The 21,878-nt window shown below is 29.7% G+C and overlaps 1 protein-coding gene across 1 annotated transcript in view; it reads right to left on the bottom strand.

Annotated features, from left to right (window-relative positions):
• LOC132935664 (zinc transporter ZIP1-like) overlaps window positions 1-21,878 on the bottom strand; it is a 40,936-nt gene that overhangs the window by 10,485 nt on the left and 8,573 nt on the right. The window contains exons 3-4 of the mRNA XM_061002267.1: window positions 2,056-2,308; window positions 145-1,047 (exon numbers count right to left, since the gene is read on the bottom strand). Of these exons, the coding sequence (XP_060858250.1) occupies window positions 145-1,030 (886 nt within the window). The 5' untranslated portion in view covers window positions 1,031-1,047; window positions 2,056-2,308. The remainder of the gene's footprint in view (window positions 1-144; window positions 1,048-2,055; window positions 2,309-21,878) is intronic.

Here is a 21,878-nt window from a genome sequence, read left to right as displayed (position 1 = left end):
AAAAGTCAATAATTTCAAATCGTTTGAGATACAACTGCAATAAAAAAAACTTAACAGATCTAATACCACCCACGAACCATTGAACCTATGATTTTTCGAAAACAATTTTAAAGTCGAGGTGAAGGTATATTATGGTATACTTACTGGCAAACTGCAAGCATAGCATGACGTAGAACCCGACGATGGCGGACAACAGGTGCGTGAACCCGGCGTGTTTGTGCCTGGGAAATACTTCTAAGAATACCACGAACGCCAGCGAGCCGGCACCCAGTCCCTGTGAGATGACGTGCAAGATGCCGGGCGATGGCGGCTTATAGGCCGCGGCGTTGTCGCAGCACTGGGATAGGGCCATGCCGATCGCGACTCCGACGGGCGTAACGGTGGCGAACACCGCCGAGCACGCTACTATTGCAGAATTCCGGGCTCCTGACCAGGCCAGTTCCATGCCCAGGCAGAATGCGACGATCAGTTTGGTCGCGGACGCGGTGGCGTACGCGTACCACACGCCGTCGTCGGGGCCCGCGGTTTCCATGCCGAACGACAGGCCTACAAACGCCTCCTGGAATGATAGCGCCACCACGGCGAACAGGACACGGAACGATTTCGGCGATGGCCGGACGCCGGTGGCTGCGATAGTACCCGTTCTGCGTCCGGGGCCACGCGTCAAGTTCACGACCTCGTCGATGACGAACACGGCGAAGAGCCCAGCGCAGAACACCAGGTCGCCTAGGTGGTCGGTGTCAGGCAGCCGGCCAGCTACCTGGAGCACGTGCACCGACCGCCGGACGTCGGGCTGCATGCGGATTAGGGCGGTAAACAGCAGTACGCCGCCGCCGAAGCACAAAAGCACTGACGCGATCGTCGGTTTCCGCGAGATACGGGCCCTGGACGCACGCCAGCCGTGGGCGAACTTAATTGGCGACAGACCAGTGGCGAACGAGCACAGGCACAGTAGGAGCGAGACCGACGCTTTGGCCGCGGCTATGCGGTCTGTGGTACTAATTGAATTCATAGCTACGCTGGAATCCATGGCGTGAAAGACAAGCACTGTGAAACGATCGATTATATTGGTTATGTAATAATAATATTATGATATCTTACGGCGAGCTAAGGTTACAATCTTACAACACACCTATTACATCGACGATTTACCTCTGCAATTCGAATTAGTTTACTCCCGCGGGTCCCGGAGTTAAATGCATGTGAAGGTGAACGGCGGTTAGTTAGGTTAAAACGGTTTAGTTAACTAAAATACGAAATTTGTATTATAAATAGGTTCGTAAACAGAACACACTTTCACCACTCAATGATGATTTCGATCATAGCTAGATTAATTCGAATAGAGGTAAATCGGTTTAGGCCGTGTATGTAGGTAAACTAGCGTATTACACCGAACGCAAGTTAATGATTATTTTAACTCAGTTACGTTAAGTTAATATGTACCAATAACAAAAAGTTATAAGTTAAAAGTTAATTTCAGTATAGATTAACTCAGTTAAATTAAAAGTTAATACACACTTTTTGTTAAGTTAAAAAAAAAGTTTATTTGTTTAAAACTAAATTATAGACTACAGTGTTTATACTTATTATACAGTATTTCCATATAAGTTAGATTCGAATGATATAAGTTTTTAACTTTAAACATTTCACGGTAAATATTTTTTGACATGAAAACGAAATAGACCCAAATAGTGAAATATAATTAAATTTAAAACAAAATTAATTTGTTATTTTCACGTTAATTAAAAAAGAAATTTAGTAAGTTAACAGTTAAGTTAATGAAAATCCAAAAGTAACAAATTAAGTTAAAAGTTTAAATTAAATTAACTTTTTAACTTACATTTACTTTTTAACTCATTAAAGCCCAGCCTTGAATTGCATAAATATACTTGCATGTATATGCATACTAAATTATTGTAAACTAGGTAATAAATTATATGCCTATATAGTATCGATATTTCTACGACCAATAATTATTAGAACCATAATATTGATACGAAATATGTACCTATATTATAATATAATATATTATCATATAAAGTTATCAGTACTTACGTAAATATAGGTATATGAATTGACAATGGGATATGTGGATACTTTGATCGACGTCGTGCCGCTCAACTGTACCTTTGTATACTGACGGAGAATGAAATGCAAACGAGTCCGGTCCAGTTGCAAAGCCGCCGTGAATAGCACTGCTGCCAATGTGAAGGATGCTTGCACGAACTGCCTTTTTCCAACCCAGATGATGACGTCACTCGCAACGCTTCTCTGCTCCGCGTTCATGTTTACGCGATCTTAAATGTTGCTTAAAATTATTATTTTAATTATTATTACTATTAGTATTATTATGAAGTCGACCAACTATTAAAGCGACGTACAATAATATATATTATTTATATATGTCGTAATAAGTCACACCCACTTCATGAACGTCTTGACCATTTCATGAAATGGAAACTAATTTCGTCGACTGAGATAAAGAATTAAATAATAAATCATTTTTTTAGTGAAATAATTAAAACTGTCATAAAGTTGATATATTTTCACAAAATAAATACCTAGGTAGGTACTAAAATTTGATATTGTGTAATTTTTTTCATCAAATTACCATCTATTTGGTGAAACAAAATGTAATATAAGTTTAATATACATTTAATATAAATTATACAAATTATACCTACAATAAATATAAACCATAATACAATCATGTCACATCAATTAAAGATATGAATTAGGTATTAAAAAAATAATATTCAAAAATATTTTTACGCTGCCAATCTAAAATATCATCTATGAATAAAAAGTTGTAATATAATATATACCTACCTTCATATGTCCTGATAACAAAATCTCATTAGAATGATAATTCAATAAATCAAACTAAACGTCATAAGTTAACATGGTTTTAGTTTTGTTTATAGGTGAGTGAATAATTTGTTCTTTGAAATGGAATAAAAAACTTTACCGTCACACTTGCACCGAAAGTTTAGTTTTCGATGGCGGTCAAAGCATTGGAAAGTGACCTTTTTCCCTCCAGCCGGCGGTAAAGTGGAAATCCCCAAAAGTGCCGGGCGGTAAAGTGTAATCCCCAAAAGTGCCACGTGGTAAAGTGAAAATCCCCTAAAGTGCCGGGTGCACATATCATGCACAACCAGACACTGAAATCTATACTATGGTCCTTAAAAAACATAAACTTTTGGTTACATCTAGGGACGGCGAGAGGGTGGGGCAGTAGGGGCCAGAGCCCCGGGGCCCGGACCTCCGGGGGGGGGGGGGGGGGGCGTTGTCAGAGGCGTATTTAGGCATAGCCGCACAGGCCCTGTAAACCCGGGCCATTATCGTCCGTTTGCTCAAAATTAAACAACTATCTATAATATATAGGTGTACCTACTTTATTGTACACAATACGCAACACAGAACGCACATAGATAACAAAACAAACGCGCATTCAATGCGGGTTCGATCGGTATAATCGCGTAGTTGGTTTTTATATAGTGTGTGCTATTAATAATATGGTTAATATATCTAATATTAGAAGATATTATTCCATTATAAGACTGTAAGGGCCAAGGGTATGATAATGGTAGTAATATGAAAGGTGTATATAAAGGAGCTCAAGCTATTATACTCAGAGCTAATAACAAGGCTATTTACTCAGCTTGTACTTGTCACTCTTTAAATCTATGTGGGGAACAAGCAGCAGAGAGCTGTCCAGCGGCTATTACTTTTTTTGGAGCCATCCAAAAATTATACAATATCTTAGTTGATGGTGTAAAACCAAAGTTGATAGTGTAAAACCAGTCACTGCACATCTTCCAGCTATATTAGAAGCACTAGAAGATTTGAAGCTACTAAACTTGACATCAGAATGTCGTCGAGACATACAGGGATTATAAAAATGCTTCAAAACTTTTAACTGCCTTCTCCTAGCTTATATTTGGTTCAAGATTTTAAAGTCAATAGACATTGTAAACCGTGTATTACAATGTAAAAGTTGTACTTTGGATGTTGCCTCGAAAAATTTGAGTTCATTGATCGAAGACCTGCACAAAATACGGAATGAGGGCTATAATAATATACTTAATGAAACTCTAATAGTGGCTAAAAATATAGGTAGGCCTCAATATTTCGAAGAAGAATTAAAAAGAACTCGGAAACGAAAAAAAACATAATTATAGATAAAGATGACGAATATGAAAATTCAAATGATGATCAAAGAACTAAATTCAAGAATGACGTTTTCAATATTATCCTAGATAGTGTTATAGGAGATATGACAGTTAGGTTCAAATCAGTGCATTCTCTGTGTGAAAGATTTTCTGTGCTATGATTGAATAAAGAAATGACCATAGACCAGATTCAAGAAAAAACTACTAGGCTGGTAAAACAGTATCCAAAGGATTTAGGAGAAGAGCTTACAGATGAACTTAAAAGCTTAAAACTTATATATTCAGCCAACTTCAAATCTGGAAAATTTATTTCCTAACTTTCCTGTGGCTCTCAGGATATTTATCACAATTCCTGCTACAGTAGCAAGTGCAGAGCGCTCTTTCTCTGTATTAAAAAAAGTAAAAAACGTTTTACGTGCGACCATGTGTCAAAACAGGCTATCAAGCTTAGGAGTCTTGGCAGTGGAAAAAGAACTGGCTAAAAACACCAACTTGGATGCTGTTATCGATGATTTTGCTATGAAAAAGGCCAGAAAGAGAACACTTTAACTGAACCTAATTATTCGTTAATTACGGTTAAATAGTTCAAATAGTTTTTATATTTTTTGATTTCGATTTTGATTACCAGTATTCATTTTTATCAATTTTATTGTCAGTTTCAGTATCGATTTCGGTTTTGTAGGGTTTAAACCAGTATTCAAAATCGGTTTCCAATACGGTTTCAAGTCCTACATTATTATAATGACCAGGGCTTGAAACCGAAAATATATTTCCCGATTTCGATTTCGGTCTCGGATATCAGTATTTATTTTTTCCGATTTCGTTTTCGGTTTCGGATATCGGTATTTATTTTTTCTGATTTCGTTTTGGGTTTTGAATTTTTCCGATTTTGATTTCCGGTATTGGTTTTTTTCGATTTTGTTTTTAACGGTTTTAACCGGTATTCAAAATCGATATCAAATATCGGTTTCAAGCCCTGCATAAAACATCATATATATGATATTTTAAAAGAATACTAAGAGAATATATTGCCTATTTTAAACTAAATAAAATCATCATATTTTAAGGATTTTAAGAGAACATTAATCCAACTTTTAGTTATAACTTATTGATATTTTAAATCTAACATAAACAAGTATATTCGAAGGAGGTATATGTACTATTAAAAATGTATACGACTTTTGTTTGCATAGAACTATAATCTTATATTATTTTAATATTTAATATTATATTATATCAAAAGAAATAATTTCAAATAAAATCATCTTAAAAATATTTAATGTTGAAGTCAAATCACAACAACAGTAACAATATGTCGAATAGAGAAGGTCATACTAAGAGTAAGGTCAAATGATAATACTAGTTAGGTACCATTAAATGTATATTTTATTTTAATAATTGATTCATTGTATATCATTTAATAATTTAATTAATAACTCATGGTATTTATTTTTTTATTTGTTGTATTTAAAATGTTTCAGCAAATTAATGCTCTTACAAGTAAATAACATATCTAATAAAAAAACCTATCACAATGACATTTATATATATAAAGAATGAAATACTATATAATATTTACAAATCAATTAAAGATTACGGTTATTATAGATATGCAGTATAGTATAGGGGAATTAAATTTAGATAATTATAATAAATAAAATTGTAATAATGTATGTGGATAAGAAATATTTTATATGCAATTTTGAAATGAATGACTATTATGATTATAATTGACTATTATGGGGAGTTTGTTTGAAAGGACGGTAAGTAGAGAGATTATCGGTTTTAATAAGATTTTAAATTCGTCCAGAATTCTTGACATAGAATCGGAATTATTGGGTGATGGTTGGTCGGCTGTTATGCTGGCCAAGGTTGTATTTGATACGTAACGATGTGTGGAGACATGTAAACATATTGAGTTGGAAGTTTTAGGTTTTTTGGTTTATTTGTGGTAACTGTGGTTTCTGTCAGTTTGTTGAATATTATATAACCTTTGTATGGTGCTGTATGTGCACCAGAACCAGACACAGATCCAGTGGAAAGTCATTCTGGGAGGAGGGGGGCTACTTTTTTTTACAACACAAATACAATTACAATATACCTACACTTTATTCTTAATTGAAATTTTTTTTTACTATACAATATTGGATTCACAGTTCACATATAGGACGTATAATATATTATATTATCAAACATATTTGGAATTGGAATATAGTAGGATCAAGATCTATAGAATTATAAAAAATAATATGTCTGGGGGGAAGGCCTCTTTTGACCCTTAGCCCTGGATCCACATTTAACGCACCTAGGTTGTTGACTGCACAATGGACTACTAAAAATGTGTCCAGAAATTTCGGGTTTTGGGTTTCGTGTCTGAAAATGATTTCAATTATTTTCTGGTTTCGGGCCTGAAAAAACGGTTTTAAACTACGTGCGTATACTGATATACTTTTGTTTGTAATTATTATAGGACAACTGATTTTTTAAAATTATTTTCTAGAAATATAACTATTAAATTCAACTTGATAGATCAATGATTAAAAATACAATATGTTAATCTGTAATTTTGTTAAATGAATTTCGTGTCTAAAACTGTTTTTTTGGATTAACTACCCTGTTTTTAAACCCGTTTTTACTCCCTGGCAGTAAATACGTGTATGGCCTAATTCTTGTCATATTATGTAGGTACCTATAGTATTGGGACTGACTTTTTGTTTTGCGTGTCGTTTTTCAGTCACCACAGCAGAGTGGAGCAGTGTATAAATTTTGAAGATTTCTTGGTTTTTTCATCAAGATCCGGTTCAACATGGAACAGTGACAAAGGGTGATGATTATTTATTTTTGATATTTACCATGCCGAGTGTCATAGTTAGGGTGTCTGTAATTTCAATTAGGATTGTAGAGTGATGGAGGTTTCTAATATTTAAACCTTGTATTAGCGTTTGCAATGCTGCTGATATGGGTGGAATATTAATTACGAGTAGTTTTAGAAAGTATCAAAAAAACAAAATAAAGTGATAATTTTTATACAAAACTAATTTTTGAAAAAATCGATTTTTATTTTTTGAGTCAACCCAACTCAAATATAAATAACCGCATACACTTGACATGCATTTAAAGCTCAAATGTTCGAAAATGTTCAAACTATTTTAGTTAGAAATTCATAAAAGTTTTTAATTTCATAGCTAACATAATAACTTTTAATAGAAGGTTCCCAACAAGTATTAATACCTCTATCAAAAAGAAAAATTTCACTGAAAAGTTATGAGATTTTTTTTTTTAACTATTGAATTTAAATATTTATACATGTATGATAAGCTGACAAAACATCTCCGTTCATAATCGTTTTTCGCAGTGGCGTAAATTGGGCTAAATTGTTAGGGTTGCAATAAGTCTCTAGGTTGGACAGACTTTTGGGAGGGCTTAGCCCATCACACCTCCCCAAAAATGTTTTCTTTTATTCTATATTTAATATTACAAGTACATAAGCTCAACAAAACTATTTTAACCCTAAAGGCTTAAACACATATTGTCATATTGTATCTATTGGCATTTGGTATATATTTTGAATATGCACTATAATTAGTAGGGTAATAATTACTTACTGACTACCGTCAATAAAATATGTATAATTTTCTTAAAGAATATATGAATACATAAAATACAACAATTATTTTATTTCATAAAATTAATATTTTAAATAACAGCTGCTATTTAGATTTTTATAATATGTACTGTTTATATTTGTATTTGATTTTGTATGTTTAAATACATATTTATCACTTTTATACTACACAAATTAACCAAAAAAATTACTATTATTTATTTTACGTAGGTAACTAGTTAAAGAATTTTCACTTTGAATTGGTAGAGGTAGGTATTTAACAAAATATCCTTAAATATTTAATGATATTAAATTATTATAAATATAATTTCAATGAATACTAAATATATGATAGGAAATTAATTATTCACTAGATTTAGGTACCATTTTTCATTTTTTTCCTGGGGAATGGAGGTTTTCTTCAGATAAGCTAACATTTTTCTGAGCATTTGTATTAGTATTTTTTCTTAAGCAGGTACAACAATTAGTACCGAAATAATACAAAAAATATATACCAAAATAAATTTAATTTGCTCAATAATATAATATTATCTTAATAATTAATTTAAAAATTAACTTACAGATCAAATATATATTTTTTTATTTGTCAAAATTGTAGTTTTAATATAATATAAATCAGTAATATATTTTAAGGGCTACTTTAAACTTAATGCATACTAAATAGGTACGTGTACTTAACAATTATACGAATTTAAAGAAAAAAAAAAGGTGGATAAGTGGATGTCACTCTGCTGTACGGTAGGTTACAAGTGGGTCACTGTAATGGATGGTGTTAAATTTGAATTCAATGATATAATATCATTGTATAAGAAAAACGATTCTGAGCGAAAACCGTCAGTCAGCCTATCATTTTACCAAGTATATTTGATGATATTATTGTGAATAAAGTAATTTATATATAACCTATTTACGTGGAGCCTTGTTTTAAATTTTCAATCCTTAGCCATAAAAGTTAAAAATTTATAAATTTTTAACTACAAAATAATTATTAAATTATAAATTTGATAAATGTTGTCAAAATTTGAACTTTAAATGCGTATAAAAAAAAATTGTGCCTATGTATTTTTAATATTTTTCAACTGCTATTAGAACGATATATCAGGAGCCTTATATTAAATTTTCACGCTTTTTTACCCAACAAATAAAAATTTATTGATATTTATAGAAAAAAAACTAAAAAATTGAAAACTGACAATGTCCGTAAACAGCTCAAAAAGAGTCAAAATATTTTCAACATTTTATGGTGTATAGAAAATGCTAATATAAACATTCAGTGAAATTTTCAAGTATCTACAGTCATTCGTTTTTTAATTACAATAAAATAAGAAAATTGTTACATGAGAAATCGAGTAAATATCAAATGTTGTAAAAATATAAATTTCAGGCGCTCATAAAAATTTAATTTAAGTTTCTTCTAGACATAAAGGTAGACAAACTTATGAGTAATCTTATATTACATTTTCAAATCTTAGATTTAAAAAGAAAAATTTTTATGAATTCTCATCAAAATAATTTGCTATTTTTCGTGATTTTTCCGTATTTTGTCAAAATTTGAACTTTAAATGCTTATAATTAAAAACTGTGACTAAGGATTTTTAATTTTTTTCATCTGCCTTTGAAACAATAACCTAGGAGCCTTCTATTAAATTTTCAAGCTTTTTTACTCAACAGATAAAATTTAATTGATATTTATAGAAAAAAAAACTAAAAAAATTGAAAACTGACAATGGCCGTAAACAGCTCAAAAAGAGTCAAAATATTTTGTCAATTTTATGGTGTATAGAAAATGCTAATATAAACATTCAGTCAAAATTTCATGTCCCTACGGTCATTTGTTTTAGAGTTACACCAAAAACCAAAATCGATTTTCTCAAAAACAGATTTTGCGTAAAAATTCCCGTTTTTCCTTAATTTTTCTTTTGTTTTTCACGTCGCTTGTGAAAACTACTAAATTTTTACTTTTGACCCCCCAAAGTACCAACTAGATTCACTTTCTTATCAGAAAAGTTACTATTGAAGAAAATCCAAGCTCGTTTACTGTCCTAAAAGGTGATGACAGATAAAAAAATTAATAAAAAAAAAAAAAACACACATTATTGTAGAATCAATACATTCATCGCTTCGCTCAGAATCTAATAGACACTTACTTTCGACTTTTTCGATATTTTTACAATAAATTTATCCATTTTAGCAAGTTGTCGAAACACTTTTAATTTTGAATCGTTCGCGGATAAGAAATAAAATAATACAAGTGTCAAAAATAAATGCATGTATAAAACAAATAAATAATAATTTTAAACTATGACACGTTTTTATTATCAGCTGCCATTGAGACTGCAGTCGGCCGATCACAATAAAATATAAATATACATATTGGTATAATAATATTAGAAAATGGTTAATGACAAAACTATAAAGAAATGTGGAAAGGATACAATATTATAATAATTCCAGTGCTTCAAAACATAGTTAAACATTGGTTCTCAAAATATAAATTTGTTAATTTATTATTATATATCATTTCAATTTTTTGAAAACTGAAATCGTGATATTTTGGAGTCGCAAAAAGATACTCTTGCGACCCTATGATATTTTCAGGGGTCGCAAGTGCGACCCCGTGCGACCCCCAGTTTACGCCACTGGTTTTTCGTATACAATATGATCTATCATTGAATTAAAATATAAAACATTTATATTTATAAATACAATAAATAAGCTACCTGCATTTCTTATTTACAAAAAATTTTTCTTAAGTTGCTTGTCATAAACTAAGTGATTTTTTCTCTGCGTGCTATAAAATCATGGAAAACAAATAAGTAGATACGGGCCGCCCTCCTGACCCCAGATGGCCCGTGCATTTGCACGTAGTGAGTACCTCCCCATTAGGACGTCACTGCTCGTAGGGGCTTTTAACTGTTAAGCATACTGTTGAAGTACACAGATATACAGAAGTTCAAGGTAAATAATAATAAGATCGGATATATTTAATATAATAATAAGTATAATGATACGATGTACAATAGCGTCACGAGGCGTAATATAAATCAACGACTAACTATGTATACCCGGCTACACTACACAAGACATATATGCTGTAGTATTATAAAAATGTATAGTCAGCGTCTGTTGAGCTACAGTGTAAATATATTACTTATACACTACATTATATAGGGTGTTTTGTTTATAATTCCAACACATATCATACATTTTAAAAATATACAATGATAATATATCATTGATTTAAATTTAGTACAACTATTAGAAAATCATGTAAAAGTTAAACATTTTTTAATTTTTAACTATAAAATTTGAACTTAAAATGCTTAAAAAAAAAAATCTTGTCTATGTGTTTTTAATATTTTTAAACTGATATTGTAAAATGTGTGAGAAGCTTGGTATTACATTTTGAAGCTTATTGACCCAACAAATATAAGTTTATTGACATTTATAGATAGAAAAACAGTTAATTCGTAGATATATTTAAAACATCTGTAATCTGTGGACTTTACCGTAGGCGGAGACGTGGAGTCAACGTCTTTATTCATATTTCAAAAAAACGTATCGGTAGTTTAAAAAAAAGTGTCGGTGAATTTTACATACATATTGTTATTAAACCCAACAGGTGGAATTGACAGTCACCCACATCGTAGTACGTATCAACTTTGTGTGCGGGTATAGGTACAGTGGAACACCAGCTGCCGCGTAAGTTCAGGTGACAAAAACAACATTATAGTCTATAGTATTATATAGTCTATATAGGTACTTTAAAGAACAAGTGCCTGGTGTTGATTAAAATATCCCGCAGCGTAATTGTGCCTACCTTGGTGGCTAACTTGAAAGTCAACTGATTTTCACTCGAGGTGACTGACTTGCCAGACACTCCAACACGGTTTACGACTTTACACATTTTACTTACGAAAAAGCACCGGATGAGTGACGACACCTGTAGCACTCGTATCCGCCGCACGGGGATATCTCGTCTCGTTTCGTCTTAGACATGTGATGACTGATTTGCTAGACACTCAAACACGGATTTCGAATTAAAATTTTTTGTAAATACAAAAAAGGATCTGACATACGCCGTGGGATCGTATTATTCAATTGCCAATTTTCATGGGCCATATAAAATTTCTAGACACTGCAATGACACTCAAACTCGACTTTCAGACATTCCCTCCTTCGAACGAAATCACAAAACGAGATTTGTTACCGATCAGTGATCAGTGGTCACAAAATAGTAATAATAATTTATTAGTTAAACACATTCATAAATCATAAATGTATTGACAAATATTACGCTGGCGGTGCTGGCGGTACTGGTGATTTGTGGTTCATTAATTTAATTTAAGGGAGCAGCCAAAACTCAGTAACGATTATCATTAAAACCAAAGATTTACTGTCTACCTAATTGCTTAAACATTTTGTTATTATAAAATAATTTTAATGTCTGGTCAATTGTATAAACCAATTATCACTGCAGTTATCATTATATCAGCTTGTGCATACATAAGACGCATCTATATAGGTACCTATGAGCAATAACACGAGGTTTACATCTAATCTACGTCCCAAAGTGATATAAAATGTAAATGCACATTTGAACTTCCATGTACCGTAAAATAGACTGCATATAATTATAATTAATTGTTGATGTCCCAAAGAACTCGCGGTAAAAAATCCCTGACAAAATACTTGTGTGACTTTATATAGAAGTTGCATGGTTTAATAATTAATCATTTAACTCTCTGAGAAGTCGCATTTACAACACAAAAACCGATTATTCTACTCTAAATACAATTGAGATAGGTAGTATTTCAGTAGCGTGTCCCAATAGGTTAGGCATAGGTCAAATAATTCAGGGGTATCAGGTTCAAATCTGCTTAAATTTTTTTTTTTCTGGATATTCACTTTGTATGTGCACTCTATGAAGTCAGTGTGTCTAAATGGGTAGTCCCATGAATCTCAACCTGATGCGCATGGAAGTTACAATGCGACATCGCATGCAGTAACTTCTCGAGACTGGGCATAAGCGTGCCAGTGACATCTCTGGGTGGTCATTGAGCAAAAAAACACAACCTCTCATGACTCAATGGGATCTCTATGTTACATCTCAGAGATTGAATTTTGCACAGAGGGATACTTAAAAGGCAGTCTTTTAAAGAATAAGTACTTATTTTATTTTATATTTAGAATAAATATTCGAACACGTTTAAAAAAATATTTATTAGTTTTGGAATGGTTGGAAATAACGTGAGTCAATTAAATTTAATTCAATGGACAAAATTATTGTTTATACTTTATAACTTTGAATGTGCGCCTAATTTTTAATGGATGATTTGTTTTGTCAAAAATATAAACTATTTTTCGAGTTCAAAAAAAGTATTTTTTTTAATAAATAAAAAAATAAAAAAAAAAAGGTGGAGAAGTGGATGTTGGTATGCTGTACACAGCACAGTGGGTCACTATGTAATGGATGGTATTAAATTTGAATTCAATGATATGGTATAATTGTATACGGAAAACGATTCTGAGCAGTAACGGTTTGTCAGTGTCGATATTTTATACTATATTTATATTGTTATTCCTTATTACAGTAGCCGGTTAGTTGAATTAATATTATAAAACTACAACATTAAAATCGTTATTCTTGGGTACATAATAATTTCGTCCAAATTTGAACATAAAATAAATATTAAAAAAAACTGTTTTATATTTTTGAGATTTTTTGGTTACAGAATAACCTACTTATGTGGAATATTGAAGTAAGTGTTCAATCCTTAGCAGTAAAAGTTGAACATTTTATACATTTTTAACTATAAAACAATTATAAAATTATAAATTTTATAAATTTTGTTAAAATTTGAACTTTAAATAGTTACTTATAAAAAAAATTGTATGTATGTGTATGCATATGTATTTTAATATTTTTCACTGCTATTAGAACGATATATCAGGAGCCTTATATTAAATATTCATGCTTTTTTACCCAACAAATAAAATTTTATTGATATTTATAGAAAAAAAACTAAAAAAATTGAAAACTGACAATATCCGTAAACAGGTCAAATAGAGTCAAAATATTTTCAACATTTTATGGTGTATAGAAAATGCTAATATAAACATTCAGTGAAATTTTCAAGTATCTACAGTCATTCGTTTTTTAATTACAATAAAATAAGAAAATTGTTATATGAGAAATCGAGTGAATATCAAATGTTGTAAAAATATAAATTTCAGACGCTCATAAAAATTTACTTTAAGTTTCTTGTAGACATTTTTTTTTTGATAAAGGTAGACAAACTTATGAGTAATCTTATATTACATTTTAAAATCTTAGATTTAAAAAGAAAAATTTTTATGAATTCTCAACTCAAAATAATTTGCTAATTTTCGTGATTTTTCCGTATTTTGTCAAAATTTGAACATTAAATGCTTATAAATAAAAACTGTGACTAAGGATTTTTAATTTTTTTCATCTGCCTTTGAAACAATAGCCTAGGAGCCTTATATTAAATTTTCACGATTTATTACCCAACAAATAAAATTTTATTGATATTTATAGAAAAAAAAACTAAAAAAATCGAAAACTGACAATGTCCAAAGAGACAGCTCAAAAAGAGTCAGATTATTTTTAAAATTTTATCCTGTATAGAAACTGCTAATACAAACATTCAGTGAAATTTTAAAGTATCTACAGTAATACGTTTTTTAATTACAACAAAATAAGCAACTCGTTACACAAGAAATCGAGTGAATATCAAATGTTGTAAAAATATGAATTTCATACGCTCATAAAAATTAAATTTGACTTTCTTGTAGACATTTTTTTTTTGATAAAGGTAGATAAACTTATGGATAATCTTGTTTCAAATCTTAGATTGCAAAAGAAAAAAAGGTGGATAAGTGGATGTCGCTCTGCTGTACAGTAGGTTACAAGTGGGTCACTGTAATGGATGGTGTTAAATTTGAATTCAATGATATAATATCATTGTATAAGAAAAACGATTCTGAGCGAAAACGGTCAGTCAGCCTATGATATTACCAAGTATATTTGATGATATTATTGTGAATAAAGTAATTTATAAATAACCTATTTACGTGGAGCCTTGTTTTCAATTTTCAATCCTTAGCTATAAAAGTTGAACATTTTATAAATTTTTAACTACAAAATAATTATTAAATTATAAATTTGATAAATTCTGTCCAAATTTGATCTTTAAATGCTTATAAAAAAAAACTGTGCCTATGTATTTTCAATATTTTTCAACTGCTATTGTAAAAATATATCAGGAGTCTTGTATTAAATTTTTACACTTTTTGGCCCAACAGATAAAACTTTATTGATATTTATAGAAAAAAAAACTAAACAAATTGAAAACTGAAAATGCCCGTAAACAGCTCAAAAAGTGTCAAAATATTTTCAAAATTGTATGGTGTATAGGAAATGCTAATATAAACATTCAGTGAAATTTTCATGTATCTACAGTTATTCGTTTTTGAATTACAAGAAAATAAGGAAATCGGTACATGAGAAATCGAGTGAATATCTAATGTTGTAAAAATATGAATTTAAAACGCTCATAAAAATTTAATTTGACTTTCTTGTAGAAATTTTTTTTTTGATAAAGTTAGACAAACTTATGAGGAATCTTGTATTAGATTTTAAAATCTTAGATTTAAAAAGAAAATTTTTTATGAATTTCTAACTCAAAATAATTTGCAAATTTTCGTGATTTTTCCGTATTTTTTCAAGATTTGAACTTTAAACGTGTATAAAAAAAAACTGTGCATAAGGATTTTTAATTTTTTTCATCTGCCTTTGAAACAATAACCTAGGAGCCTTCTATTAAATTTTCAAGCTTTTTTACCCAACAAATAAAATTTTATTGATATTTATAGAAAAAAAATTTAAAAAAACTGAAAACTGACAATGTCCGTAAACAGTTCAAAAAAAGTCAAATTATTTTCAAAATTGTATTGTGTATAGAAAATGCAAATATAAACAACCAGTGAAAATTTCATGCATCTACGGTCATTTGTTTTAGAGTTACACCAATAACCAAAATCGATTTTGTTAAAAATCGATTTTGCGTAAAAATTCCCGTTTTTCCTTAATTTTTCTTTTGTTTTTCACATCGCTTTTGAAAACTACTGGGAAATTAAAATTTTGACCTCCCCAATGCACCAACGATATTCACTTTCCCATCGAACAAGATACTGAAGTCGAAAATCGAAGCATTATTTCGACTACTTATCGTGTACACAGACACAAAAATAAAAAAAAAATAAAAAAAAAAATAAAAAAAAAAATAAAAAAAAAAACACACATCATTGTAAAATCAATACATTCATCGTTTCACTCAGAATCTAAAATTTATGAATTCTCAACTCAAAATAATTTGCTAATTTTCGTGATTTTTTCGTATCTTGTCATTATTTAAACTTTAAATGCTTATAAATAAAAACTGTGACTAAGGATTTATAATATTTTTAAATGTTATTGTAACAATATAGTGGGAGCCTTTTAATTTTTATGCGTGTTTGAAATTCATATTTTTACAATTTTGGATATTCACCCGATTTTTCATGTAGCGGTTTTGTTATTTTCTTGTTATTCAAAAACGAACAACTGTAGATACATGAAAATTTTACTGGATGTTTATATTTTCATTGTTTATGTACCTTAACATTTTGAAAATATTTTGACTTTTTTTGAGCTGTTTACGGACGTTGTCAGTTTTAAATTTTTTTTGTTTTTTTTCTATAAATATCAATAAAATGTTATTTGTTGTGTAAAAAAGCGTGAACATAATGCAAGCTTTTTGATATTTTGTTACAATAGTAGTTGAAAATATTAAAAATACATAGACACAATTTTTTTTATAAGCATTTAAAGTTTGAATTTTGACAAAATTTAATAATTATTTTGTAATTAAAAATGTATCAACTGTTCAATTTGTATAGCTTAAGATTGAAAACTTAAAACAAGGTTCTACGTAAAAAGGTCAATATATAAATTACTTAATACACAATAATATCATCAAATATAGTTATTAATATCATAGGCTGATTGACGGTTTTCGCTCAGAATCGTTTTTCTTATACAATGATATTATATCATTGAATTCAAATTTAACACCATCCATTACAGTGACCCACTTGTAATCTACTGTACAGCAGTACGACATCCACTTACCCACTTTTTTTAATTTTAATTTTGATCGCCCGAAGTACCAACTCCAAAAAAGTGATGACAGGCATAAAAATATATAGACATATATATATAAAACACACATCATTGTAAAATCAATACATTCATCACTCTACCAGAATCTAAAATTTAAAATTGAAAATGTTAGTTAACAGTTTAAAACGAGTTTGAAAATTGTATCAAGTACCTATAGAAAATGATAATATTTAAACATTTAATGATATAAATTTTAGCTGTTGTAAAAATTTAAACTTCAAACGCTCATAATAATTATTAAATTTGACTTTTCGGTAGATATTTTTTTTTTAATATGGGTAGACAAACTTATGATAAATCGTGAATTAAATTTTCAAATCTGTAGATAAAAATGTTCTATAAAATGGATAAAAATAAATCTGTTTAGATTTATATATCAAATTGATTTTTCCGAACATTGCATTTAAAAATTTCATTGTGTGAATAAAATATTAATGAGAATATTAGGTATCTAGTTGATGACTTAGGTTTTTTTTGTTATATTTCAATTTTAAAGCGATCTATAAGCATTTTAAAATGTTCAAAAAATTTACTATTTTAAAATGCTTATAACTTTCTTTAAAATTGAAATATAAAAATAACATTGATTCCTAGGTAGTCTAAAAGACTTTCATAATTTATCAATGTTTCATGTTTACAATGCTTATGTTAATACCATATTGTAATATGATATCGAATTGCAATTAATAGATGATGTATCAATTATATAAAATAACGATTCTACACAATTCAGTCATATTTATTAATTTCTGATAAGTTATATGTTTTCTTATTTTATGCGTTCATCGTCGCTATAATTTCTAATAAAACCTGTCTCTAGTATATAATAAGGATTAATGCTGTTTCACCGTATTATACGGTTTTATAAAATGTATTTATTAAGGTATACTTAAGACTTAAAAGTACCTATAAATAAAAATATTAGAACTAAAATTATGATATCAACTAGGTACCATAGTTGTAAAAATGGTCTTTACTCTTTTTAATTGGTATTAGGTTAAATGGCGATTCGCAACTAAGTAACTTTCAACTTCATGAAATAAGTAATTAGTAATGGACGTGTGCTCCACGCCGCCGCCGCCGGCGTAGCCGATTACTTTATCGATTACAACGTAAGTGCCTTGTAGGGGGAATGGTAAGTTCCTACACGAGAGTAGCAGGTAAACAATTAAATACGTTATTTCCTACACGGACATAATATGTAAGTTCCTACACGGTAAAGACCAGGTACGTATGTTAGTTCCTACACGGCGGAAAATGGTACATATGTAAGTTCCTACACGGCGGAAAAGGTTAAGCCACAGCACCAACAGGCGTATCGTTTTAATAATACTCGGTCCACCTGTAGCTAACTAATATAGGTACACTCAAATATACTTCATTTAAAGCGAAACATATACCCACGAAATTACGGGAATATACGACAAGCTACAAGCTGATAATAGTATCCCGACTCGGCATAAAGCGAAAGATAAAATATCTAATTGAAATTTTTCCGGAAATAGCGGTATTTGGTTGTCGTTTTCATTTGGGCCAAGCTTGGTATCGCAAAATTCAAAATTTAGGTTACGCACCACAATTTAATTCTGCAAATGACGATGTAGGAAAATGGTTGGTACATATTTTTGGACTTCCTTTTCTCAATCCCGAGGAAGTGGCAGAATGTTTTACAGAATATTTTATGGTAGGCAAACCTAAAAATACAGCTTTAACAGAATTTTGTGATTATTTGATAGACAATAATTATTCAATTATTCATTATTAATCAATTTTTTAGTTATCTTATTCCTTAAAATTGAGAGTAATAATATGAAAATGAAAATGTTTATAGGCACTGTAGTTATTACTACCATTGATTATAAAATATACCAATAGTTTTACTCAATGTTAGGTACTTCCTACCTACTTAATACTTATTATAAATTAATAATTATAATATAGTTGTTACTTATACAGCTAGGTAGTAACATATGTTATAGTTGACAAATTAAACAGATAACGTCCATTGTGAAGACCCAGGACCCAGAGGGTGGATGTTATAGCCCAAGACATCAGAAATATAAAACAAGATAAGATTTTTGACGGTGTGTATGATAGAGAGAAATGGAGTGGTTTCTAGCCCTCAGTGGGCTGACAAGTTGAGGAAGCTGAAAAAAGAAGTTTTTACTTGTTATACCTGATTGTTTGTTGTTAATTTAAATAATTGTAAGAAATATTTTATAACGATGAACTTCTGTTGTAAATAATTGTGATATAAATATAATAGTAATGGCAAAAATACTTCACGGCATATGGAATTGTTACAAAATACCATTGGTTATAATATTAAATACTATTCCTACATAGGCAGATAGCTCACAGTAATACAAAATAGGTACGCTTAGCCATAATAAGGTTCTGTTCGCCAGACCATTGGCTTGTTACTATAATACGTTAGGAGTTTAGGAGCACAGATTATAAAATGGAAATTATGTTTAAATACGTTATAACGTTAGGTTATGGTATAACAATATTGTTGGTTAAGAGGACGCTACCTCTGCATGTGTTGTCTCCGTCTTACAAATCTACAACATAGCAAAAACTGTTTTGATATTTTTTGAAAAAATAGATCTATTTTGTCATAACTAATAATAATTGTATTAAAAATTTGAATACACAGCGTCACACTGAATAAAATGTGATTTCAATACCTGTGTATATTTAATGAAGAAATATGAGTACCTGTATGACAAACGATTTAACAATTAATAACACAAAGAAAAACATACCTACATACTGCATAACATGTAAATTGCTAATGGTAAGTATTAAAGTTGTCTGGGATATGTCAAAAAAATAAATAATAGACATGTGATGTTTATTGTTCTTATATTCCTACTAGTTTCTATGATTTATAAGCCATTACAATAATAATCCAGAACTAGGACATCGCCACTAGCACACGTAATTAGTAGTGTCGGCATTATGAAAACAAATGAATCAGCATAATGTTCATGTTAATGTATTTTAGGTGTGTTGTAATAGTATACGACACATCTATGAAATATTTCTTGGACCAGAGTGTGTAACAAGTGAATGAAAGGAAATTATTTTTATTTAAAAATGTATAAAATGTTCAACTTTTATAGCTAAGGATTGAAAATATAAAACAAAGTTCCACATAAGTTAGGTTATTAGGTTGTTCTATAACTAAAATATCTAAAAAATATAAAAACAACATTTTTTTACACCTAGTTATTTAATATTTTATGTTTAAATTTAGACGAAATTACATACTAAATAACCAAGAAAACGATTTTATTTATTTTTTGTAATTTTAAAATAATAATTCAACTTCCCGACTACCGTATTAATAAGTAATAACAATTATATAAATATAATATAAAAAATCCTAGACTGATAAACCGTCTCAGCTCAGAATCGTTTTTAGTATACAATGATATTATATTATCATTGAATTCAAATTTAATACCATCCATTTCTGTGACCCACTTGTGACCTGCTATACAACCGATCAACATCCACTTCCTGCTTTTTATGTATTGCAAGGTATTAATGTGACTGTGCTGATTCAATCAAAACAAATTATACAGTCTTCTTTTCTGAATAGATGTTCCCAACATCTGCTTACATCTAACCGCTGCCCATCTTTTTATCATTTAAATCTTATATTCAAATTATATGATATTAAATTGCAAAGTTAAATGTATTGTTTATTTAATTAAGGTTTAAAATAGAATATTTTTAATTTTGAAGATAACTAGTTTATTTAATTAACTTAAAACCTTAATAAATAAATAAAGAATAATCTAAAAAATGTATAAGTATAATGAAATCATAATTGTTTTTTTTTTTAAATATGTGGTATCATTTTTTAAATAGACTAAAATTAAATATTATAAAATATGTTATTTTAATATAGAACAGTAAATTTATAATAGTTAGTATATTAACACTGACTGTAATTAATGTCAACAATCACCGGTGTATGACCGCAGTAGGCGAATGTTGACAGTCACCGGTGTAGGTTGACATATACCAAAAACCGTAGTGAATGTTGACGAAATTGTCTTAATGCGTTCATACACCAGTGATTGTTGACATTAATTACAGTCAGTGTTTGGTAAATGTTGACCACACTTGAAGCACAATGTATGTAAAAGGTATTTTTGTATTATTTTGTAAAATTATTAAGATGTTATCGCCCAGCCACAATATGCATTGGAGATGTTTGGACGTTAGTAATGTTATCGCATGAGACAATCCGATTGTCAATCGTTTGCTAGATAATATAATATAATTAATATACCCTCGTCAGTATCGACGCGTATTCTAAACCGAACGCAACAGCTTGGTGTAATACAACGGGCCTTAGTGTAATATTTTATTAATATTATATTCGAATTAAAACTAATAATGGATAAAAGTATAAAAGATATTTTTTATAAAAAGTTTAGTGCACTTTTATTTAAAAAAAGGGAAGATAATTGTTTTTATTTAACCCTCTGCCAGGCGCACCCGTCATTATCACATGGTAATGCGCCCGGCGGCATTTTTGCAGCATTTTAAAAAAAATTTCATTTTTTTTGTTTCAAGTCCAAATTTTGAATTTTTTATGGTTGACGGTATATATTATAATAGAACATATAAACAAAATATATAATTTTTTATTTTGATAACCCTTATTCAAGAAAAATAACAAAAAGAGATCAAACAAACTTTTTGACTAAGAAATAATCTAAGTTAAATTATTAATAATTATTATTATTAATTTTATAAATTAATTTGTTCAACTATATTTATTTATGAATTTATTAGCTATCCATTTGATTAT

Source organism: Metopolophium dirhodum, chromosome 1 (assembly GCF_019925205.1).
Source record: "Metopolophium dirhodum isolate CAU chromosome 1, ASM1992520v1, whole genome shotgun sequence".
Classification (NCBI taxonomy): domain Eukaryota; kingdom Metazoa; phylum Arthropoda; class Insecta; order Hemiptera; family Aphididae; genus Metopolophium; species Metopolophium dirhodum.
This window is presented reverse-complemented; position numbering and strand designations above follow the sequence as displayed.